Source organism: Periophthalmus magnuspinnatus, chromosome 12, assembly GCF_009829125.3.
Source record: "Periophthalmus magnuspinnatus isolate fPerMag1 chromosome 12, fPerMag1.2.pri, whole genome shotgun sequence".
NCBI classification, from domain to species: domain Eukaryota; kingdom Metazoa; phylum Chordata; class Actinopteri; order Gobiiformes; family Gobiidae; genus Periophthalmus; species Periophthalmus magnuspinnatus.
Window position 1 is genome coordinate 4,095,005 of NC_047137.1, and position 25,699 is coordinate 4,120,703.

The 25,699-nt window shown below is 37.8% G+C and overlaps 1 protein-coding gene across 4 annotated transcripts; it reads left to right on the forward strand.

Annotated features, from left to right (window-relative positions):
• The first annotated feature begins 468 nt into the window (after positions 1–468).
• sardh (sarcosine dehydrogenase) lies at positions 469–25,455 on the forward strand. 4 transcript variants are annotated; one of them, XM_055225725.1, is made up of 22 exons: positions 469–488; positions 2,095–2,279; positions 2,426–2,562; positions 2,839–3,017; positions 3,307–3,486; positions 3,842–3,965; positions 4,040–4,140; positions 5,439–5,543; positions 7,351–7,480; positions 8,305–8,391; positions 11,282–11,372; positions 11,520–11,661; positions 16,327–16,410; positions 16,601–16,714; positions 16,817–16,955; positions 17,995–18,108; positions 18,297–18,444; positions 20,912–21,005; positions 22,539–22,701; positions 23,096–23,264; positions 23,340–23,475; positions 24,885–25,455. In XM_055225725.1, the coding sequence occupies exons 2-22, from the start codon at positions 2,098–2,100 to the stop codon at positions 25,011–25,013; spliced, it is 2,748 nt and encodes a 915-aa protein (XP_055081700.1). In that variant the 5' UTR covers positions 469–488; positions 2,095–2,097; the 3' UTR covers positions 25,014–25,455. The 4 variants fall into 4 exon arrangements, with proteins under 4 accessions (XP_055081700.1, XP_033832011.1, XP_055081701.1 ...); XM_033976120.2 differs by lacking the exon at positions 469–488 and adding an exon at positions 1,149–1,362; XM_055225726.1 differs by lacking the exon at positions 469–488 and adding an exon at positions 1,250–1,362 and having other exon boundaries at positions 23,340–23,472.
• The last annotated feature ends 244 nt before the right edge of the window (positions 25,456–25,699 follow it).

Sequence of the window (25,699 nt, forward strand, 5' to 3'; positions counted from 1 at the left end):
TTTTAAAGGTTTACAGTGAATGTAAGCTGATAGTTTTGTAATTATGAATGGGTGATGATACCGAATAATCAGCCATGCTTACAATAAGAACAACGAATAATTTTTGTTGTATTGTTCTTCTTGTATTTCGTGGTGTGATCTGTGTATGGTATTCTCTGTCTAATTTATTTACAGTTTATTCTGGTTGACATGACAAAAACTTTTTTTTGTTCCAAAACCTGTGTCGGCCTAAAGCATAGGCTATTTGTGTTTGGCTGATAGCTCTGCATGTATAGAATGTGTTTATATAAACGTTTTAAAACAATGCTTGTGTAATATCGGTTGTAGTTTCAAACATCCACCACAGGGAGGAACCATAGTGCAACTACCACCAAAGCTATACATTCATACTGAGGGTTTAAATAAATCTAACTTGGGGCCAGGATATGTTTTGATCGGATCGGAGGATTCAACAGGCTCGGTTAGACACCCTTGCTGTGCGTCAGTTGGTAGGTCTAAGCATTTTTTAGTTTTTCACGTGTTGCAGACCTTCGTCCAACTTTCCCTTCGCCAGGGCTGTACGAACCGGAGTGAACTCCTCCTCACCTAACTCGGCCTGTGAGTGGCTGATACTAGAGCTCTGATCTGAGGTGAACTTGACAAAACAGGAGCTGTATACAGACAGGACCACGTGAGGTTCAGAATGTGCCGCCTTTGTGCGTAAAGCGTGAGCTGTTCTACTTCTGCATGACATGGCACAGGCCTGCAGACATCTGCAGCCGTCTGTCCTCATTTCTGAACACTTCCTACCCTTGATAAAGGTTTTTAACTGGATTGTTTAACATTTACAGTATTATAATCATATCGTAATATTTAGCCTGTGATCTATTCATACACTATATATAAATGTTTAGTCTGGATCTACTCTGTAGATTCTGCTCACATGATGATGCGGCCAGTTTTACTCGAGGACAAAATTAACAGCAAATTCATAATTTTAGAAGACATTATGCTATTATTAAACTATTAATAATATTCTAAAGCGCACTGATACAGCTGACATAAATCTGTAGGCTGATATAAATCTCCCTCCTTCTGATGTAACCTACACATGTGTAACTGAGGTAGGCGGGTGGGATCTTGACGGTGGTAGTTGCAGTAGTAGTAGCAGTAGTAGTAGTAGTAGTAGTAGTGGTGGTGGTGGTAATAGTAGTAGTGGGAGGGCCAAACGGCGAAAGAACTCGCCTCTCCGTACAGACAGTCGTGCTGCTGCTTCAGTCGAGCCACGCTTTGGGGAACACTTTGAGCTCTTATAAACGCAGCCATTTCTTTATACACTTCGGCTGTGTGTTTTTGGGATCACAGCGATTGGATCAACCGTAGGTATGCGCAAAACAACTGCACAACTGCGATGAACTTGCTGCACACGCTGCTAAACTTTCCACCGTGCATGTTTGCTACGTTTACTTGTGCAGCCTAATATATTTAGCCTACACACGGTGACACGTCATGCAAACCCATGCATTATGTTTGGGTCAAGTTGACGAAGTCGTGGCGTGTTGGTTGTGTAAGTATTCTGCACATGATAGACGGGCAAAACTCCACTGATGTGTCTATATCCAACACTGACTCCATTCACACAGAAGCTACAGTCGAACTCTACAGCTTCGCTCACAGCCACCATTGAGCCACCAAATCTTAGCACTTTTAGTAGCCTACCGCTTTAATTTTTTTTTTAGAAATGCTTTAATTCGTTTCAAACTGTCCCTCTGAAATAGGGAGGTCCTGCACAAAAAGCAAATGTGACCAAGCTGGTCTGTTGTGGAATGAATGATCCAGAAACACAAATCTAGGAAGTACAAGATCACAGTTGACTATTTAAAACTATTATTACCATTACCCTTAGATAACATGAGTGGTTGTGTTATCAGCTCTACCCCCCCATTGCAACATTGCAACATTGTCTCAACTTTGGCCAAAAGATCAGATTGCCTTACACTTACACATAACTACAGGTAGTGGTATTTGATGTCACACCTTAATGTACTTACCAATTATACTTGCAACAATATAGTAAGACATCATGTAATATTTATTTTCTGATTATCTGTCCAGTCCATGGCCTTAATAGGGAGTGCAGTTCGTCGAATATCATCACTCCGGCCACCTCTGTCTCCTCTGTGCCGGACTACATCCCGGGCCTACAGCTCAGAACCCACCAAAGAAAAAAGTGTTCCCTATGAGACAACCCTCAAACAGCAGGATGGGACTTCCTCCGGGCCCACCAAACCTCTCCCCAGGTGAGACTCTACTTATGATCAACCCAATCTCTCCTGCATTCTCAGATCATCATATAAGACTATTATGATAATTAACATCTAGCATACGGTCATTCTGTTCAAACCCAAATATCTTCTGCTTTTTGCTTACCACCTCACTGCTGCAGGTCGGCAGATGCAGTGGTAATTGGAGGAGGAAGTCTGGGCTGTCAGACGATCTACCACCTGGCTAAAATGGGCATGACCAATGTGGTTTTGTTGGAGAGGGACAGACTAACCGCTGGTACCACCTGGCACACTGCAGGTAATGAACAGTGCTGTTTGAGTAAGTTTGTCTCAATATTATAATATGTAATTAGTTATTACACAGTTTATCAATATCGGTCAGTATCTCTGGTTTATCCTAATCATTTCCTTTTCTCCATCATCAGTATTTTTGAATTTGCTGCATTTCTGAAGTTAGAAATGAAAGGCTAAAATTGTTTACTCATCACCAGTTTATTTTTGCTGTGACCTGTTTTTCCAGAATATTACAGTATCCAAACAATCCAGCTGATCATATTTTTTATCCTGTTGTAAGGTCTACTATGGCAGCTTCGCCCCAGTGATGTTGAAGTTGAGCTGCTGGCACACACTAGAAATGTGATAAGCAGAGACTTGGAGGAAGAGACTGGCCTCCACACTGGCTGGATCCAAAATGGAGGCCTATTTATTGCCTCTAATAAACAGAGGCTGGATGAGTACAAGCGCCTCATGTCGGTGAGGATCAACCATACCTTTTTTTTTTTTCCAAATTACCAAAATGATACGTTGACTTCACATAGTAAGTTGTTTACAGAGTGCCAGGGTACTGCCTATGGGGGTCCATTTACTGAGGGTTAAAACAGATTGATATATGTCTTCAATAACAGTTTTCCAAAAAAACTTGCTATTATTATCTTTTATACAACAAATGAAAAACAAAAAAAAAATACTTGAAATGAAATCTGAAAGGCTAACTAGTAAAGACACTTAAATAAACACATTTGCTCTCCTCTCTTTTCTGTAGCTGGGTAAAGTTTATGGCATTGAATCCCACGTTTTGTCACCTGCTGAGACGAAGGACCTGTACCCTCTAATGAATGTGGATGATCTGTATGGAACTTTGTATGTACCCAAAGATGGAACCATGGACCCTGCAGGCACCTGCACCACCCTGACGAGGGCCGCCTCAGCTCGGGGAGCCACGGTAAAGTTCCTTATGGTTCAGTTCCATTGGGACAGGTATTAATCTGAAATACACGGTAACTACGTTTGTCTTCTTCAGTGTATTAACCACTGCTTAAACAGTGCAATATTATTTTTAATGCCGATTTTGAAAACATTTAATGTTGGATTTTGTGCTGAATTATCCATGGGTTTCACAATTATGAAAAGTTAGGCTCAATGTCATAGCAATAAAACATTAAACTAAATATGTTTTGAATGGTTAAAAGTTGCATAACGTTGCATATAACAAGAAGCTGAAACCCATAATTATATACAATTCATAGGTATCACAATGCCACATTTATTTTTTTAATAATCTTTAATCATGTTTATAGGTGATTGAGAACTGCCCTGTAACTGGTATCCAAGTCAAGTCTGATGATCTTGGAGTGAAGAGAGTGAAAGCTGTGGAGACCGCTCATGGAACCATAGAAACCCCATGTGTTGTAAATTGTGCAGGTACAAAAAGATTGTTTCAAATTACAACAACCTTTGAGCTCTCCCTGCTTCTCTAACTATCCTTTTACATTCAGGTGTATGGGCTACTAAGCTTGGAGAAATGGCTGGGGTTAAGGTGCCTCTTATTGCAATGCATCATGCCTATGTGGTCACAGAGAGAATAGAAGGAATTCAAGTAAGTGTAGTAATTTTTTTATTTTCATCAAAGAGAGTAAAATTATTACACTGTGTATGCACATGTGTAAGTTAAAAAATGGTTCATCTGTGCTTTCACAGTAAAATAGTAGTAATGTTCAGGCACAAATCTGTTTTTCTAGTGTGTACTATGTTATTTAACCAACAGGTGGCAGTATCAGCAAACACTGAATTACCTCCTCTAAAAGTGAATCTTTTATATGCTGTACTGAGATGTTGCTTGCTTGTGTGAGATTGAGACTATCTATTACTGTGTTGATTATATGTGTCAGGTCATTTGCCTCTTCTTTGTACAAACTACAGCTTTCACTCACTCTTGCATAACAGTTATCATCCTTAGAGAACTGCTATTTAGCTGCACTACCAGAGCTATGCTGTCAGTTTAAGAGCAGCTAAACAAGGTTCACTACTTCATCATTTATACAGACACAAACTCACATTAGAAGAAAATGTCAGAAATCTGAAGAAGAAAATGTGGGAAATATGTTCCTAGACTATGCAATGTCATGTCAGTGCTCTTTTGCAGTCAGGCTAATTCTTAAACTCCCAATAACAAAAAAGTCCAAGATCTTGCAACAAGTGGCTTTTGCTTTGTATCTAGCCTGAATGCTAGATTGAAGATATTTTTATTTCAACCCAGTAGTGGTGAAAAATATATGGGGAGATTTGTAATTCAAATATCCAAGATTCCTGATTGTATTAGGTGTGTCTTCACATATGGAGGCTTGAATAAAGGACAGAGTCATTTGGTTTGCTTAGTCTGTAGTCAGCACATGAAATAGAACATGAAATACAAGTTTATTGTGTATCAAGTAGGTTTCCAATGTGAATCTAATCTGTGCTGCTTGCTTTTGTTCTCAGAAAGCACTGCAGGTGTGGTTTGGAAAAATACTTTGTGACAAACTGAATAAATTACATGTAAATTATATAGTCCCCTCTAGTTTGTTTTACCTTTCTACAAAATACAATTGTATGCGTGTTACATCAAACATACAGATGAGCCGTTATACTGTTATACTGTATGTAACAGTGTTGTTGATTAGCATTATACCTTTGACCTGATTTGCATACCCTGTCATGTAAGGTTGGCCAGCCAAGAAGGTTTTGTAACAGTCCCAGCCCCATAGTTGATTGAGATAGCGATGTCATTATTGATTGTATATAAACAAACTGTGCTAATCTGGTATGGCATGAATGCAATTTTGCATCCTCACAGTTACATGGAATTACAACCAATACTATATATTTTCAGGTAATGTATACACCCTTTACTTGCAGAACATGCCAAATGTCAGAGACCATGATGCATCAGTCTATCTTCGTCTCCAAGGTGATGCCCTGTCTGTGGGAGGCTATGAGCAAAACCCAATTTTCTGGGACGAGGTAAGAGATCTTTGACAGTTACTAGTCTGTGTAAAAGTGAAGTTATTTTTGCCTCTTTGAGTCCGATTTCTCTTGTGTGAAATTACAACACAATATACTTGAATTTACCTCCAAGATTACTTTAGGTAATGATTTGCTTTATAACAGTAATAACACTTTTTGTAGAACAACTTTGGGGTGTGGTTTAATGCAGCTCAATTTGATAGTTTCCAAAGTTCTGTATGAATTGTTTGTCTGTATTCAGTATAATCTATGGTCAGCCTCCTGGCCTAAACAATTGTTTGTGATCATCCAATCTGTAAACATGAACACGAATAATCTCCATGACGACCCAATTTGAGACAGTTTGAGTCAGCGGCTCTCACCGTCTTTTTCCTCTTTCTGCTGGTCTTTATATTCTTTGGTGAGTGTACCGTAGTTCTTTATGTGGAAGTAGCTTCTTTTGTTCATGTACTGCAGCAGAGTGTTGCATTGATGTCCTCAAGTGAATGTGATGCAGAAGAGAGGGGATACTGAAAAGAGTATTAGCTCAAAGAAAATAAAAGAGCAGAAGATGTTATTGGGTAAGGATAAGCACTGATAGCTTTGCATTGATGTACCTGTGGAGTATTGGAGAAATATTTAACAATTATTCTATTGTCAAAATAAAGCTGTGTATTACTGAAGTCTTATGATTATATAACACAAGTTTCAGGAGGTATTGGGCTGTCACACTACTCTGAATGCATTCTTGATGAAAATCAGTTCATAAACTTAATTGTCTGAACTACAAGCATTACAGTGTTGAATGCAGCAATGATCCTGGCTAGCAATAGCAATATTTACTATATGAATTATGCTGTTAATACATAATGGAAATATTGCTTGTGTGTTTTGATGAGTGGCTATCATAAACAAAGAAGTGAACTTTGTATTGTGCAAGTATTTTTAACCACTAAGTTGGCAGGCTGTGGATACTTAGGTATGGCATGACTCAGAAAGAAAACCTCTTTAAAGAAAAGAAAAATGTAGGAGCTGGGCAGGAGGAGGGTGTCAAGAGGAGCAGGGACCATAGCGCTGCCAAGAATGGGAGAAGTACGTGACTTACCAAATCCTGCAAAGAGCACAAGGTGGTGAGCGGAGGATTTTTTTTAATCTGAGCTTGCTGAGTCACTTAGATTAGTGTAGGAGGAGGAGAGTGCTTTAGAGCAAGGCGATCCACACTCCACAGCAGGAGATGGAGGAGCTAAAGACTGCATTTTGGCCCAGCTGACCAGGAAGCAATCCAGATGGGAGCACATTAAAGCCTGGACACAGACCAGAGAGGGCTGGCCCTCTTTGACAGATGTTTATTCTCTAGTGAATGAGGGGCCATTCTGCAGCTGCCATAGGACTGTACCAGTATTAATCCTCACTTATGTTTTAATACCCATTTTTGTAATAACGATCATGTTCTTGTCATAATTATTGAGAGAAGTATCTCCTAGTTTGAATTAGTAATTGGGGTCATTTACTGATTGGAAAACATATAGCATATAATAACAAAGAATGTGAACAATTTGCTCTCTAAGTTCATGTAAGAAGTTTAGTAAGACTCAGTTGAGGAGGATGTAGTCAGACCATCTCTACAATATGTTTCAATTTGCATTGGTCAGTAGACCAATGCAAATTGATAAACATTTTAGTCTACCAAAGAATTATGTTGAAGTCAAGCAGCAGGTAACTGTGTGTAGTAGTCTCCCTCCATGTTTCTATTTAATAATCTATCTTTATACTTTTGGAAAAGGGTTGTTAATCATGCATGTTCTGTATGTTTTACATTTTTCAGGTTTCCGATAAATTTGCCTTCAGTTTATTTGACCTGGACTGGGATGTGTTTATGCAACACATTGAGGGCGCGATCAACAGAGTTCCTGTTCTGGAGCAGACTGGCATCAAGTCCACAGTGTGTGGACCAGGTACACACACACATAGCATCACTTTTGACAGGGTGGGAGCTGTTGCATACTACTTTACCAAGGATTACTAACTAAGCAACACACAACATTTTGATCTAAAAGTGATATGAATCTATCTATTAAATATTTTATTATTCCTGCTATTGCAACAAGGTCCCATGAATGCATAAACTAGGATCCTATAGTTTATGTTTATAAAGGAATTTGATTGCAACAAATCTGTCAGCAGTACATGGCTCAAATGGACAGCCCCTGTTACAAAATCATTTTGGCCGTTTTCATCATCACAGAGCAGGGTGGGGAAGATGAGAAGACCAGAATACAGAACAGAGTACAGAATACTTTATGAAGAAATAGAAAATATAATTCAGATATACACTTGTAATGTTGCTGTATGATGTTGGTTAAATACTACTGTAATCAAGCAGCAATCCATCTGTGCATAATTCATCAATTATAAAAGAAAGTAGCAGACAGTGAAACTAGAAAAAATAAGACCTAAATACAGCAGTTGGACAAACACATATTGCAGCATACTGGGTTGTCAGTAGTTCGTAAACAGTTACAGTGAAATGTAAGCTTAGAAATTCAAAAACCTGCCAAGTCTTCTGAAATTATGTTTAATTGTTGTTGAGATATGCAAATTGATGATTTAATGTTGAGATTATAGTTTTTGATTTCATAGAGGAAGAGACCATGTCAAATCAATCAGATGTTGTTTACAAACATCTGATTATAGAAAAATATGCTGGTAGTAGCATTTATTTTTAAGACTGTGTTTACTGTCATTTTTATTAATCACATACTTCATGCGTGTTTGGTAGAGTCCTTCACGGCTGATCACAAGCCTTTAATGGGAGAGGCTCCAGAGGTCAGAGGGTACTTCTTGGGTTGCGGTTTCAACAGTGCCGGTAAGTTCAATATAGTGCTAGAAATCAATCAGTCAATGACAGGGACAAATGGTGTCTGTAAACTGTGGACTTAATGCCAGATTTTTCAATTTGTAAGATACAATTTCTTCCTTGAACACACTTCAAAGTATTTCACTGGGAGAGCAATTTGGGGATTGAGTCAAAAGAATGGAGGTGCAGAACAAGCCCTTAGTGATGGTCCAAGTGTGTTGCTCCATAGAGAACACAGAGACATACAGACAACTGTAAACTGTCACCGCTAAGGTTACATAGTGAAAAGGTGATTATCTCCACAGTCCAGTGGTGGCATAAATGGCAAAGTAAATGGATGTTAATGGATAGTTGTGGGATTTCAGCTGAAGAACTGTATATAGACTTGAAGGTCAAGTGTAAGTGTTGTACGTGGAGTCTCAGTGGGCACAGAGAGCTGCAGTGCTAATGATTTCTCCTCAGCACAGGTCCTCCCAATTTATGTCTCTCACCATTTGTAAGTCTGTCAAAGGCCAGTCGACAGACCTATTGTCCGCCAGCCTAGTCAAGTCTCGAGTGTTATGTAATCAAAAAATGTCTGCAGTTTTACCCTGGTCTTATTTTTCTTCACGGATAACTGCATACTTTTTCCTGTGTCTAAGAATAAATTGATTAAAGCTTTACAAAAGACTGAATGTAACACAGACATTTGCCCTCTTGAGTAATGATACTTGACATATGTATATAGATTTCTATTCATTTAATAGTATAGTTCTTTAGTATAAGTTGATTAATATGTGTTATTATTTATGGCATATTTAAAAACATTTGTAATTAAGGTTTTGTGTATGCAAACTCATTTTGCATTTTGGTGTTTCATTTTAGTTGCCAAGCACAGACAAAACCAGATTTTTGTAGCCTAGCAACTGGTGAAGTGCAGTTATTTATGTATTTTGATAATTCTCTAATCACACTTAACATCTGCACCTTATGTTGGCTTCATCATCTGTGTAGCATCTATTTACTCTATATAGGACAAAAACTTGAATTTATATCATGTTAGAGCTCCACTGGGCTTTGGTAAGGAGGGCTATCTTTCTTTCAGTCAGCCTATTAAAACTTATATTCCTCCTCATACAAGTCAAAGGGACAAAGAGTTGGTAAAGTTGCATCTTGTGTGTACTATTTTTAAAATGGTGGTTGTATGTCTGCACAATTACTAGTTAACATCATGTGTGTAGTTTTAATACCTCTTATAAAATATTTTCCGTTCAGTTTGACAATTTAGCAAATAAAGGTATGAACTATCACACGATAATACAATTATTCGTACTTATCATTCTTACTAGGCAAGCTCGATGAGGTTTCCAAGTACACAATGGCAGTATGGGGTTTGAACTGTTGATCTTCACATTGATAGACAAGAACTGCAACATCTTCAAACCAAATCAACAATTTTGCAAATGTCACTGTAAAAATGAATTGCCTAGAATGTTTTTTGTTCTCATTCTCTCAGTTTGGATTCACTTTAGATGGACCTCATTCTACACTGGACTGTTTTTGCATTTCTGTTGACGAATCCCATGTTGTTCTAGTACATGTGTGGACCTTAAAGTGATATCTTTTTTTTTATGCCGAGGTAAATGTGATGCATAGTGGCTGAGATGGTCAAAGTGTTTGCAGAGCATAAACCATCCACAATAGAGCAGAAGAGTGACAAGATGAAACAAGAGGTTTACACGCACATCTGCACTCCGACATCCCAGCCGTTATCTCCCCTGACATTTATCAGTGCCACCTCTGCCTCGCCAAGTGTTTTCACCGCGTCTCTGGACAATTCCATCACCCCCTCCCACCTTCTCTACAGCCTGTTTTTCCCAGCCCACCTCCAACCCCATTGCCAGGCCATACAACATTAAATGTCCTCTCTGGCACAAGTGAAGTGAACTGTGGAGGATGGAGAAGAAAAATGAATGCAAGGACACAGCTGTCAATAATGGTGTTCTGCTCTTAACCCTAGAACAGTCTGTTTACATCTGCTCACGAAGTGGAAATGTAAAAAAAAAAAGTTTGCATTACCAAAAAAGAAGACAAGCTTTGTGAGAATGTGTATGTAATAAATAAGGCTTGGATTGCCTTGAATGAGGTCATCTCATCCAAGACATCTCTCCCAAGGGCAGCTGTAAGTTATGGTCAAATGATGGATTGGAGGTCAAAGCACTTATCTGTACGTTCTGTGACGTACAGTGGCAGAAATACAACAGAATATAACTTAAAACATTGCTGACATTATTTAAAAGACACGGCAACATTTATTTATTTTTGTTGCCTTATCACCTTGTGTAAATAAACTATTATTTATAAAATAGTTGATTCTCGGCATTTAAACATTTGATATATTTTTGAGGTTTCTGAGAATTTCCAAACATTTCCTCAGCTTTCGGATTTGGTTTTGTCTTTCCTGTCTTTTTAAAAATGTAAATAAAAAATTTGTGTAGTTTAGGCAAAAAAATCACAATACAAAAAAATAAAAAAATAATAATCATAAAATCAACATCAGAAGAGAAAAGTCGTATGCACAGCTAAACAGAACCGTTTTGAGCCTGGATTTAAACATTGTCGAAGTAGAGGTCTGTCTCACATCTTCCGGAAGATTGTTCCAGGTTTTCGCTGCATAAAACTGAAACGCTCATTCCCCATGTTTAATCCTCACTCTGAGCACCAGCAGGAGGCCTGTCCCTGAGGTGCTCAGAGTGAGATGGTTCATATGGCACTAACATGTTGGAAATGTACTTTGGTGGTAGGCCATGGAGAGACTTGTACACAAACAGAGCTGTGTGTGTGTATATATATGTTTAATTGACTCAAAAAAAACCCTGTTTATAATCCACTCAGCTTTATCCTCATGTTATGATTGCAGGCATGATGCTGGGTGGTGGCTGTGGGAGAGAGTTGGCTCACTGGATCATTCACGGGCGCCCTGAGAGGGACATGTATGGATATGACATCAGGTTAGTCCCCTCTACCCTACAACATCAAAACCTTAAACAACGTGAGCAAGAAAATGTAGTTCAGATTTCAGATAAGATGCAAAATCATGTTAAATCTAGCTTTTGTGAACTTTCAGTTGCTGTTGGCTCCCTTCTTCCTTTTTGCAGGCGATTCCATCACTCCCTGACAGATAACAACCGATGGATTCGAGAGCGCAGTCATGAGTCCTACGCCAAAAACTACTCGGTGGTGTTCCCCTTTGATGAGCCGCTGGCCAGTCGCAACATGAGGAGAGACCCTTTCCATCAGGTACACAAGACACGTGTAGCAGGAATCACTTTCTCCTAGGGATTCTAAGAGACTATTATTCTGTTGGTCTCCAGTTTAGTGGTGTGATGTTAGTGAGTGAAAAGGTTGCAGTAGGTTGGAGCTTTTTACTTGTAGAATACACTGTTAAATGCCCTTTTCATGCAAAAGACGTCCTTAGCTTTCATTGAATATGTTTTTTCTCTTAATGTTATGCATGCTGATGCACTGCGTTCTCTCTAAGAAAAAAATGTGTAAATAATCTTGATTTCATGTCTGATTAGAATAATCAAGGTAATTAATTTTTCCGTAATGAAGCAAGTCTTACCAGGGGAGACATACACAGACATGCAATCTTGAATGTATACATATTATTTTCTACATATTCATTGATCATGACATGGATAATGACTACATATTTGAAGTTTAATTGTGACTCATAGTTTACAATCAGAAAGTGCTTGAGGTATTCCTGGAATACTATATGTCATTTCTATTATTCTTTTATGTGTCAATGTGTCATTTAGTCTCACTTTTCTGAGCTTGAACAACTGTACTCTCAGACCTGTGTGACTCATATTTTTGCCTTTCATTATTGTTTTGTTGTGACTCATTCTCTGGCCCTGGCATCATTATCATCAACAACAACACTATTTTTGCCACATTTCACCACTATTTTTCCTAATGTCCCTTTCAAATGTCCTCTGTTTGGTTGATGGTACACTTTGGTGCTCTGTCCACAGCTCATATTTCAGAGAGCAATGTGATGATGCATGAAGAGGTGTTTCTGCTTAAGGACTAGGACTGGTCATGTTGACTTTAAAGATTTGTTTGGATCATTCTTCTTTTACTACTATTTTTGTGGTCAGGCCATCACTTTATCTCTTTACATGGAGCTTGCATGTGCCTCCAGTGTTACCGTCCAAAAACATGCATACCTTTTTACAGAAATTATGTTTTTGTCGATTCCTGTTGCAGACTGTACACTGTCAAAGGTTCAAAGTTTTTCAGTTAGATTCCAGTACCCACATTAAATAAAAATATGTTTATAAGGTGTTACGTTTCCCTGGAAAATGGTGACATTACCATAGTATTTGGAAATACTAAGAAAGTAATTATATTTAATGTCCCACTGTGCTGCAAGATTTAACTGCTACTTGTTACTACAGTTATTAGTATATTCTACAGTAGGTACATGTGTTTATCATATCTGTCTACCTTATGTGGATCTATTGCTAATGAGGCTTTGCCACTTCACAGTTACACCCTTCACCCATTTTGACTAATTATGAATCTGGTGTGTGACCTATCATGGTTGGAGAGGTAGTTGACACTAACTGGCTGCCACATCTGTCAGTTTGCCCATGAACAGCAGTGACTACTGTAGGGGCGGACAATATTATCAACACCGAATGTCTCCAGGTTTTTTTGGGTGTATCTTGTAATGATATTTAGATAATATTACATCAGTAAATCCAGCAGAAATGTGTTATTTTGGAGTTTATGTAACAGACATTACATTACATTACATTACATTATCATAATAGTCTCACACGTAATTAATCTGATTTAACATGTAACTGTCCAAGTCTCCTTTGTCTGTTCCATCAACAGCTGATTAAGGGGGACCATTGGCTCAATGTCGTCTATCAGGTCTTATTATTATCAAACCTTATTAATGCAAGCCCAGCCAACATCACTACAAATGATACACTTAGCACTAGTTGTTTTGGCCTTTGATGTGTTTCAGTTGGCTCTAAATCCTAATGGGCCCTGCCACTATATTTTACACATTAATGATCCACTAAGCTTTGGTTTCCAGCCTCTCTACTCCATTTACCTTTAACTGTTCATTCTTCCTGTACACATATGCAAGTGGCCATTCTTTCCAAACACATTACCGTCACACGGTGCATTAGTGATGTCGTCAATATGTTTTGTAGAGCATATCTTCCTCCAGAGCTTGTTTTATTTAGTTTCGCTGACACTTCTCATACATAATTAATCAGTTTCCTCTTAGGGTCTTTTTTCCTGATTTTGTATTGAGCAAACTGTCAAAAGTGTGACATAAATGAGGCAAATGTTTGTAGCTTGAATCTTTTTAATGAGAGTGGAAACCCTGGTTTGAATATTTGTAGAATTTTGGAAATGGGCTTTGCAAAATTATGTGTCACCATCCAAGGACTCACTGGTCTGTTGGATTTATCAAACTACAAAATAGCCTTCAAAATAAATTCATATGCCAGAATACACTTTTAATCTGTTTATGAATGGTCAAAATGTGATTTTTAATTTTTTAATTTTTTTGTATTTTGTGAGTGTATAAGCATAGATGTCCTTCTTTTAAAAACCTTCAAATGCTTGAAATGGCTCAAAATAATTTGTGGGTGTAAGGAATAATGAGACTTCACCCAAATGAAACATTTGTCATTGAAAAGTCTGTTTGTAAAGGTATTCGCAACTAGGGGTTTTCACTATTGACAAAAATGAATATTGCGATATTTTTTGGGGTTATCCCAATAACCGTATTTAGACAATTTTTTAACCATGCGTTAAGAATGTGTTAAAATGTACCTGTATATATCTTGGTTGAGGATCACACAAAACCTAAATGGAGCATAAAATTAAGCAGATATATCACTTTATACCTTTGTTTTGAAAATTAGGTTTGATCGATTTATTTAAATCAGCTCTTTTTGCTGTCATTTTAATAGTTATACAATATAGGAGATATGGAATGCTGAGTTTATCCAATGAATAATTCTGGTACTATCAATGTTTTAATATAGCCACCTCTATTTGCAACATTGTTTGGTTGATTGGTTTAAGGTTAACTGGATTTTTTATGGTGACAACTGTCTAATATCTTTATTGCATATAGTATCAATTGAGTATTTACTCCTAAACTAGACAGTAAGTCAAAACCAAGTCTGAGTAATTGTTGCTCCAAAAGTAATGGCCACAGAAACAGGCATTATGCTGCTTATTGTCTGCATGCATACTGTATAAATTGCCTCAAGTACACTTTCTATAGATATGAAAACCAAAATACTTGGTCTTCACATTTATATTTTTCAAAATACTGTCCTCTCTAGGCTTTTGTTCAGCAGAATGCCCCTAATCATAACGACATATATTATAGCTGATTTTGAGTGCTGCTTATAAGTGCCCTAATCCACAGAGGAAGCAAATCCCTGTATTAATAATGAAGAGACCTACACTTAACAAAGTATGTGTGTCCTGTGTATTTATTTCAGAGGACAATCGGGGCATCTTTGACATCGCAGCTAACACTCCTTCTCTACCTCAGCACCACCGAGCGTAAATATAGTTTGTGTGGGAAGTTCTGGCAGGAGACATAGAGCCAGATCCTAGCATACCTACCAACTGTGGGCGGCTGTCAATTTAGCAAGAACCAGTGCCAAGACTAAAATACAGTATATTATATTTATTGTTGTTAAGAAAAAAGTTAATTTGAAAAAATAGCTAAATTTCATTGTTGTCATTGAGCGGACAATTCCTTTCATCGTGTTGTATCAGGCGCTGTTAATTTCAAGTGTTTAATCTGCACCGATCAATGCGATTCTATTAGCTTCAAATCAAATTGGAATGATTGTATTGACTACTAGACCGCAGAGAATGTTCATGCTACGCTGCTCCTCTTTTTACCTCAAGAGAATCTATGGTGTATCTCCTCAATAACCTCCCTGTAGAGAGCGCCTTTCGAAGAAAGTTTTTGTTAGAGTAAATCACAAAACAATGAGTCTGGTAGTAATGAGAAATGCAGAGAATGCCTTTTAGGTGTAATACCATACCAATTTTGCATCAGAATATGTGTTTTTACTATTTACGAAAGCCATGCAAATATGCAAAACTAAAAGAGTGAACTAGCTAATGTGAGTTGTTTACTATTAGTTCCACAACACACCTTAAAAAATATAAAATCAATAGAGAAGTTGTCTTGAGTCAAAAAGTCAGATTTATTGAATCAATTGTGCACAATTGTCTAAGAGCTGTTGTCCCTAATAGTGTCATCTCACCCTCAGCCTCGAAATGAACATACAGTGTATTTATACCATAAAAATAATCCTACCAGTTTTAATGTACTCCAAGAGACTTCAGACTGCTGGACACATTGTCCTGTACGCTAACAAACAAGAGATATGCCCGTGCGTAACAATAGATACTATCGTGAAAATTAGGTTAAAGAGATAAATAAGATTACATATCAATACATGTAAGGATTTAGGAATTAGGTCAAAAAGATAGATGACAATATATATCAATACAAGTAAAGATTTAGGGCAAAGAATGCCATAACAGTTGATTTATAGCTTAAGGAATGACAGATATTTTGTTTTAATGTATCCAAACTTAAAGGTGCAGTATGTAACTTCTTTGGTGAACTATCTACTTGTATCCATGATGATATATCTGTAGAAAGGCAACCACCATGGTATTTTGAGCTATAAAAGCACTTGTAACTGAATAAAAATGTTCAGTGGAAATCAATAACGTATCTATGGAAACAAGCAGGTGGTGGTACCTCTACCAGAAATATTACATAGTGTAAGCGTAATTATCTATTGCACGTCATGATGAACTGCTAAATGTTATGAAGTTTTAAAGGGCAAAAGGTTAAACTAGGTGTTGTTGTCTCATTTGCAGGTGCTGACGGAGAAGGGCTGTGTATTCCAGGAGAGGCACGGCTGGGAGAGACCAGGGTGGTTCAACAAAGATGGACCTGCTCCTGTAAGTTACACATATTCTGTACACCACTAAATCTACACTCAATTTCTGAATGTAAAATGTTTTAATTCATGTGTGAGTAAAGGGAAATTCAAATTGTGATTTTTGTTAAGATGTTGTACTTGTATTCCCAAGCAGTTTGTCCTTCTCTGTAACATGTTGTATATTAATATGATATCTCCGGTTCACAAAGGTTAAAGACTATGATTACTATGGTGCATACGATACTCCAAAGAATGTTAACTACAAATACAATGAACTACTGGGAAAAGAATACACCTTTGACTTCCCCCCACATCATAACGTGGTAAGATAAAAAAAACACAAAACAAAACATTGGCCTACTGTTACCAAGTTGTAAATCACTGCCACCTTAATAAAATGTATAATCATTATTGTTTGTTTTTAGATAAAAAGCGAGTGCCTTACATGTAGAAATGGTGTGGCTGTGTTCAACATGTCCTATTTTGGGAAGTTCTATCTTACTGGGCCAGATGCCAAAAAAGCAGCAGATTGGTTATTTACTGCTGATGTCAACAAAAAGCCAGGTAGGTCCGGTTGCAGCCTGAAAATTTAGTCAGGTAATAATAAACAGGTGGAATGCACTCTGAAGGCATGAACACGTAACAGTTCCTACTCTACAATGCTTACCTTGTGAATCACTGTGATATTGACAGCCAGACCCACTCCGGGCTATGATTGGCAGTCTCACCTGAGTTGGCAGGAATTGAGGCAGTAGGAGTGTGAACTGAATCAGACTGCAGTACTGAAGGGCCCAGCTTTACTCGTAACCTGAGTGACTTCTCTCAGTTTTTCAAAGAGAAAAACAAGCTTGTCTTTTTTTAAATGAAATCCACATATTGCATATTGAAGCACATTCATATTTAGTTCAGCAAGTGTCATTTAAATCTTGAACTCTTAACCTGGTATAGAATCTAATCTTGCAGTCTTCTTTCCTATCAGTAATATTACATCAAGGGTCACTTTTGCAAAGTGAATGTTAACTTTCCTTCCTGAATTGTACTTAACAATTATGCTTAACATTTATACTTTATTGGATGTAAGCTATGTCTATTAAACATTCCTTTTTGTACTTGCTGGACAATTTTTGAACATGCATTGTCGTGTCTTTATTGAAAATGTTTTTAAATGCAACTTTTCTGATGGAGGGTCTGCTTGCTCCTCACCTACTTGTCTCCATGGATATGTTATTACTTTGCCTGAAATGTTCTACAGTATGGCATTAAAATGCATCTATTTCCATGGAGGCTTGCAGATGATGCCACCAGACAGACCAAATTACTGGTCAGACCTGTAGAGAGGCTGACAGCTGTATTGTTATACTGTGGAACATCCCTGGCAAAGCAATAACATCTCCACAGAGATAAGTTACATAGTGCAGCTCTATCTAGAATTTAGGACTGCATTCACAGTTGCATTCTCATGTAATCAGAATAACATGGGGACTAAATCAAGATGTTCTTGTTTGTTGTCAGAATACATTTTAGTTTGGATTTTAGGGACTAGACACAAAACACACTTAATTACTTAAGATGGCAGCACACTAATGGCCTATGTGTACGTCAGGGTCCACTGTGTACACCTGCATGCTGAACAAGAGAGGAGGATCTGAGGCTGACCTGACTGTGAGCAGACTGGAGCCTGGTGCTGCCAACCTGCCTCTGGCACCTGAATCCAATGGTGAGAAACACTAATAGTTTTTGTCAAGATTTGTGTGTAATATACATGTAAAATGATTCATACTGAGACATTGTGTCTTTTTAGCACAACAAAATAGCAAATTCCATGTCAGTTTAAGAATTGTACTTGGTATTATTATTCTCTACACAGTCTATTTGGAATAATATTTTTGGCATTTCTCTCTGTAGGTGATGCTTACTACCTTGCAATTGGAGGTGGTGTGGCGGAACACAACTGGAACCATATCTCTACAGTTCTCCAAGACCAAGGATTTCACTGCCAGCTCACAGACCACTCTGAAGACATGGGCATGATCAGCATCCAGGGACCCAAGAGGTAGGCATGTAATTAGGCCCAAATGACATATGAAATGTAAAGTTTATCACTAAAGTGACATTGAGACAAAAACTTGTGGATTGGTGGCTGGCCGCAAAAGCTACCCCTGATCTTATTGTTTTCCTATAGACCCCAGTGACTGTATGCTAGACAGTCTGAGAGTAGAGTAGTAGCAAATTGTGCTCTAATAAAATTGCCTTGCCTAATTCTTACACGTTGCTCCAACTCAGAACCAAGAATAGTTTAAAAGCAGACATACAAAAAACAAAGTGCGAATGGTTTTGCTGCCAAACAAATGTGAAACTGTATCAAACAAATGATGCTGCATATATTTTAATGAAGTTTTTAAATATTACCCTTTAGTCTCTGTACCTACATGGCAGCACACACCATCAAACAATGAATATATTACAGAATACGATGTAATAGCAGGCATACAGTGTAGATTTAATTATTATATGGAGTTGGACTTGGGATTGGGAAATATGTATTGGTTGATTTAACTTGTATACAGTCTAGTACAGTACAGCAAACATTGATAGAAACACTACATAAATAGCAAAATGATGGAATAATCTTTACTGATCTGCTAATGGATGTCTAAGCTGGAATTTTCAGAGGCTGTGAAAATACCTGTTCTCTTAGATGAGAGAGTAGCATAGGTAGTTAATGTTTGTCACTTTCTTTCCCCCCTTACGCTATTTCTGTTGTTCTTTCCACAAAGCACAGTGCGGACCACCTTTACCTGGCACCGATCTGACTGTACAGTCCTCATCTCTCTCTCTCTGTTCCTCCCCTTTCACCTCCTGTCCTTCTCTATCGCCTCCTCTGTCTTTGTTCTCCCCCTCAGCAGTACCAGGGTTAGGCCAATCTCCTTTCTGTGTGGGCTGGGTCGATATCTGCTCCTTCCGGGCTCTTCTCAACTTCTGTGTTCGTACTATTGAGTTCCTTCTCCCCACTCCTTCCGCTCTACAATCTCTAGCCCATGTTTTCTTTCCTTTTTTGGATTTTTTTTCTTAAGGCTGCTTACGTCAAAGCTAAAATCAATGTGGAACACACATGTATAGATTTTATTATACTGTAACTGCACCTTGCCTTCTATTATTCAATCAGAGCAAACTTCCTAAAGCATTTTATAACATATATACTCATACACTGATAGCATAGTGTGTATGATTAGTGATATAAAAACAAAACACCATTTAAAATGAACATGATGACTAAATCTTCAGATACTTTACCAATAAATAGAAAATCATTATTGTAATATGTTTTGTGTTGACTAGTGCTTATTGAGTATCATAACCTCTTTGAGTTGTGTTCTTTTTAGCTGATAAGCGTTTTAAATATTGGTTTGGTCTCTGTCATCTATGAGGATTACACTAAGCCAAGTTAGCATTATTTGTATGTTTTCATAAAGTAATTTAATCTCCTTCCAGCTCAAGCACAGCAGAAATTACCATGTTTATGAAAAATCTGATTGTCTGGTTTTCCCTTGCAGATATGTCTCATTCAAATTCTCCTGAGACATTAGATCTGGCTTTTTGTCGCGCACTAAGCTTGCCAGTCACTTCAGTTGGTTGAGAGCTGTCTGCGTTTTAATTACGAACCTTATTTATAAAACATGAGACTGTGATATATTCTGAGCGAGCCCCTCTTGAGTGTGCATGGATAGAGATGAGAACCTCTGCTAAGTGGCATGTTAGGAAAACAAATTGGCGGTTGCAAGCCTCTCACCACAGACTCACATGCAGGCATAGTGCATACACAGTGCAGTGCTGTTCCCTGATTATATTTAGCTAATTGGCCTTGCTTTCAGGCTTTTGAGTTGAGCAAACAAAGCAGTGGAGAGGCAGATTGGAAGCCAGTCTGGAGAAAAACATTGACTTGTGGAGTTATATACATACTAAGAACGTTCTTTTTTTATTATAAACCTTGAAAAAAAAAGTAAAGAGAATAACAATAAGAAAAATAGAGACTTTAGAATTTATGAGGCAAGAATCATGTTACTGTGCCTATTTCACTCCATGTAAAAATCTGCCAAAAAAAACCAAACATTTTTAGTCTTGCTGAAATTACAGTGATACAATAATGTACAATCTTTTGATACTTTTCTAACATTGACATTTATAGTACCTACTTTATTATTGATTTAACACCTACACAGACATTTGCAGCCTTTACTCAAAGCATAACTTGTTCTTCAAATATACCCCTTTTTGGCTGAGAGCCTTAGGATGTGAAAAATATCCCATGAAAGACATCACGCATTGTAATCCCTGCCCACTCTCACAGACAGTAGATAATGGTGCTATACATAGACTTATTTTGACTCATCATTATGTAATGATGGTGGTTGGACTAGAGAAAGCTGCTTCATAGAGCTATGTGTTTATAAAAGTACACATTCACATGCATTGCAATATCAATGTATTTAATGTTAATACCATCATTTATTTTGTTGCAGTCGAGTTGTACTTCAAGAGGTGTTGGACACAGACCTCAGCAATGAAGCCTTCCCTTTCTCTTCTCATAAAGTAGTAAATGCAGCCGGGCATCAGGTGAGGCAACATTGTATTTACTAATGGAAAGTTTCATAAACAATGTTGAACGTACTCTGATTTTAATACCACACTGTAGGCGTAAGTGAAATGCATCAATTTTTATCATTTTGCACAAAAAGAAAAACAACAAAAAAAAGAAATGAACAGGCAAATTAAACATAAAAGTGCACAGGTGCTTGCGCAGACTTCCTACATGTTTGTGAGTATAATCCTTGGGATAGATGAACCATTGAAAGAAACAAGATGGGTACTTCTTATATTCATTGATTTATTGTTTTATGAGTTAACCAAAATCCTAGTGTGTTTTTGTAACAGTTTGGTTTTAACTGAGGTTTATCTCGAGCTTACTGCCTCAGCCAAAGTCAATGTTTGTTGTAACAGCCACTGACCTTCACACTGCTCCTGGCTGTACATCAAAGTGTGCATGTTGTCCTCTATGTCCAGGCGCATGCAGAGACACATATGTCCACATGCACACTTGTTCCTTCTTAGTCACTGTTGCATGAATTATGCACAGTGTAGTGATTGTGGAGCGTATCTTCGGTTGTGTTTGCGCGGATGTGTTCCTGCTGGCTTTCTGGCCTTGTCTGGGTGACATTTTAATGGCTGCACTGCTGCGAGAACAGAGCACCCCCTCCGTCTCCCTGCCCCCAACTCTCCTCACAGCTCATTAGCCCCACTCCTCCTCGGTTCCACATGTTTCAAACTTGGAACAATTGTTGGTGTCATGTTTGTTTGGTTATGAGTGTCTGTGTTAAAGTATTTCTCTGCTTACTTGTCTCTGTCTTGTCTGCTTGCATTTGTGTTCTTTGTTCAAGTGAATGTTGTGAATAATCATAAGCCCGTATGCACTGCCACTGTTAGTTGGCATTAACACAAGGCCTAGAGTGAACCAGGCCTGGCAGGATGGCTCTCCACACTCACAACTCCCGCTGGTGGAGAGCATGTTTACTTCGGGATTTTTCTGTTGATTTTTTGCTTATAATTACATGCCCTGCCTTCAGAAGTTCTTTTGAAACTGAAAGATTCAGTCAAATTATGAAAACAATTATAAACTAAACCACAAACTCATCTTTTTCTTAATGCTACTCTGTCCAAAATGTACTGCCTTTGATACACATTGGCTCGAATACATAGAAACCACCAGTACACACCAACCAGACAGGCGGAAGATGAATGAACGATTTAAAGCTTATTCGAGTAAATGGTACATTCTTTTTTCTTATTTATGCTATTAATGAAAAGTCTCATATTGCCTCCCCATATTCCCTCTTACCTTTTAGAGTAGATTCCTAAGGCTAGATTGCATTTTCATGTTTCTCTTTTGTACACTTTATCTAGCTCTTGCATCTCTTGCATTGTTATTCTTAACTGCACACAGGCTTGCACACTAGCTGCACACCAAAGTGGGCAGCATTAAGATTCACGACAAGTATAGTTAGTCCTTGAGGATAAGGTATTTGTGTGATATGGGCTCAAAAGGAGATCCAAAGCCATGTCCTCTTATCTGTAACCCTCTACTGTCGGCAGGTGAGAGCCATGCGCCTGTCGTTTGTGGGTGAGATGGGCTGGGAGCTGCATATTCCCAAAGATTCCTGTATTCCAGTCTATAACGCTGTCATGGCCGCCGGGGCTAAATATGGCATCATCAACTCAGGCTATCGGGCCATCGACTCCCTCAGCATAGAGAAAGGTAATTCTTTTAAACAGTACACTAATTAGAGCTGGGCGTATGGCAAAAAAAAATCTCATATTGATCAATCTTGATTTTTTTTCTAATTTAGCTTTTCCAAAAGTGAAATAAAATTAGAGTATTGATTTTATGGACATTTAATACAAAAATAACCCAATTTATTCTTGCAAAACCTGAAATCTGCTCCAAACCACATGCTTTTACTGAAAGAGGATTGATGATTGATTAGCATATCACTGACATTTAGACATAACTGATTCTCTTTGATTAATTGCCCAACCCTAACATTAATGTCATGTAGCGTGCACAACCAATAATGACTAATTCAATCAATTCAATACTTTTTTGGAATTATAATGAGGGGTTGAAAATAAAATTTTCCTGTGTCTTTTAGGGTATAGACACTGGCATGCTGACCTCCGTCCAGATGACACCCCTCTAGAGGCAGGTCTGGCCTTCACTTGCAAACTCAAGAGCTCCATCCCATTTCAGGGGCGGGACATTCTGGAAAAGCAGAAGAAGGACGGCCTGAAGAGGAAAATAGTTTGCTTTACCATTGATGAGTATGTGTTTCAATATGTGCTTGTTTGCTGTATCTTATCATATTTTTTTTAAGTTTCACATTGCTTTTGAAACAGGAAAGTGCCCATGTTTGGTCTAGAGGCCATCTTCAGAAATGGCGTCCCTGTAGGTCATCTGAGACGTTCTGACTACGGCTTCTTTATCGACAAAACTATTGGTTATGGATACATCCGCAACCCTAATGGAGGAGTGGTAAGAACACACACTCTTTATCACAGTGTGTATCACTTATGCTGTTGAATTCTCTTGTAAACTTTGTGTAATGATAGGGTAATATTATTTTTACTGTAATTACGAGATATAAAATTGTCATTGATTATGCCACTTTACATTACACCATTTTAATATCAATATGAATAATTTGTTAAAAAAATATATATATTAATAAATAACTTAATCCTTAATACTTGGATCCTCATTGTATGTTGCCTTACTTTTTCCACTGGATTGTTTTATAATTATAACATCACACAGAAAGCTACCACTCCTTCACTATGTGTCATGCAGGGTAAGAACGAGTAGACTATTATTACTGTTCCTATCATTTCATTTCATTTTCTCCCTGGCTAAGTGCTGGAATCAGTGGTGCATATCAAGCACTTTTTTTCTTTAGAAAATGACTTTTTTTTATATGCAGCTTCTATTCTTCTATTCTGTGGATGAAAGATGGCAATCACAAAGATGATAACTATAAAACAAAAGCTTAAAACCAAATCCAAATTAGAAGTTGTTTTGTGAAGTGATGTTGTTAGTGTGCAGTAAACAGAAATATTGGTTTGAGACATTGTATTGTAAAAACATTGATCACTTTGAGCGTCGTTTGGCAGACTTGGAGAGAGAGACTGACAGAACAGTGCAGGGGCTGAAGGCAGGAACATAGTCGGAGGAAATTAGCTCCTTCTGTTTCTGGAGCTGACATTGAGTCATGAGCCAAAGAATAGCTGTCAGCCTTTTATAACTCGCACTTCCCTCTAATGTTCCCCACTGTCAAATATGAACTCTACCAAATTGTCTGTTCTAAAGTGTTTGGTCATTTGGGAAAAAAGGTAATGGATAAAATGGTCATGTAATTTTCAGTTTCAGTATTTACCAATTCATACACGAACCAGGTCTTATGTTGCTGGCTATAATATTTGATATGCAATCAACTATTATGTACTTTGCCACCAATTCATTACTTTTCCTCAATAATGCGTAAACAAAGGTATACTTTATTGTCCCCAATTTGTCCTCTGAATTTAACTTTTGTCCTTCAGTACCACTGGAGCTGGGGCAACCTTTCAGGAGCAGTGGCACCCACAGCAAAACTAATAATAAGGAATATTAGATCTATTATTTGCTTTACACAGTAGTCCTAGGCCATCTCTTATTAACAGTACTGTACATCTTAATACCTAAATAGAAAAGGTTAGCTGTTATAAGATAAAGACCATGGTTATGAATGATTATGTCTATTATCGTTCATATTACAGTATATTACAAATCTTCTCTTTTCTCTCTACCGTGATATACTTTTACAGTCTCTCTATGGTCATATCATCCAGCTGTGTAGCTGGTCATCATAATATGCCTCTACTGTGTATCTTATTTGTTTATTTCAGGTGAATGCTGAATTCATAAAGAGTGGTGAGTTCACTCTGGAGAGGATGGGAGTGACATACAAGGCCAAAGCCCACATCAAGACTCCATTTGACCCAGAGAACAAACGCGTCAAGGGTATTTATGATTGAAAAAGGACCACGCTTGAGTCAAATAAAACAAGGATTCCTCTGACATGAAATAGCTGGATTTGCAAGTGTGCACAATAAGCAGATCTATACTTTTGTTGACATAGTAACCCATTTGAGAGCATGGTTTGTGAGTGATGTAGGCCCACTGTAGCCTATGTGTTAGATTGACCATTGGTTTTCATTACAACCCAAACATATGTCTTATCATTTCCGTAGAGCTAAGACAATAAAGTCTTCATGGAGCTGGCTTGACTAAAGTGTCAAGTTTACATAATTTAGATTGAAGGGATTTTATTACCATCTTTACATATGAACACAGCCGTTTTAAGTTATTAAACAATGAATACTCTTAAAAAAAGTGGTGTAGACAGTTTTATGTGATAATAGTGCTGTTGCTGAGGGCCAGAACACAAATTTACAATAGAAACAGTAAAAATAAAATGTATATACACAACATACTGGAGCCTGAAATTGTCTTTTAGGACCCAAATAATCAGGCTTTCTTCCCAACTAGTTAATTTCAGATTATGAAGCTCACCCTAAGCTTTTTAGACTGTAACTCAGTGTCTGCTGTATCTAAATAATTTATGTAGGCGGCTGATGTTGTTAAAGAAATGCATTATAGACGGACCGTGCATGTTGCCTCAAATCACCCTCTCTACTGTTCACATCAGTGTGGCCTAGCA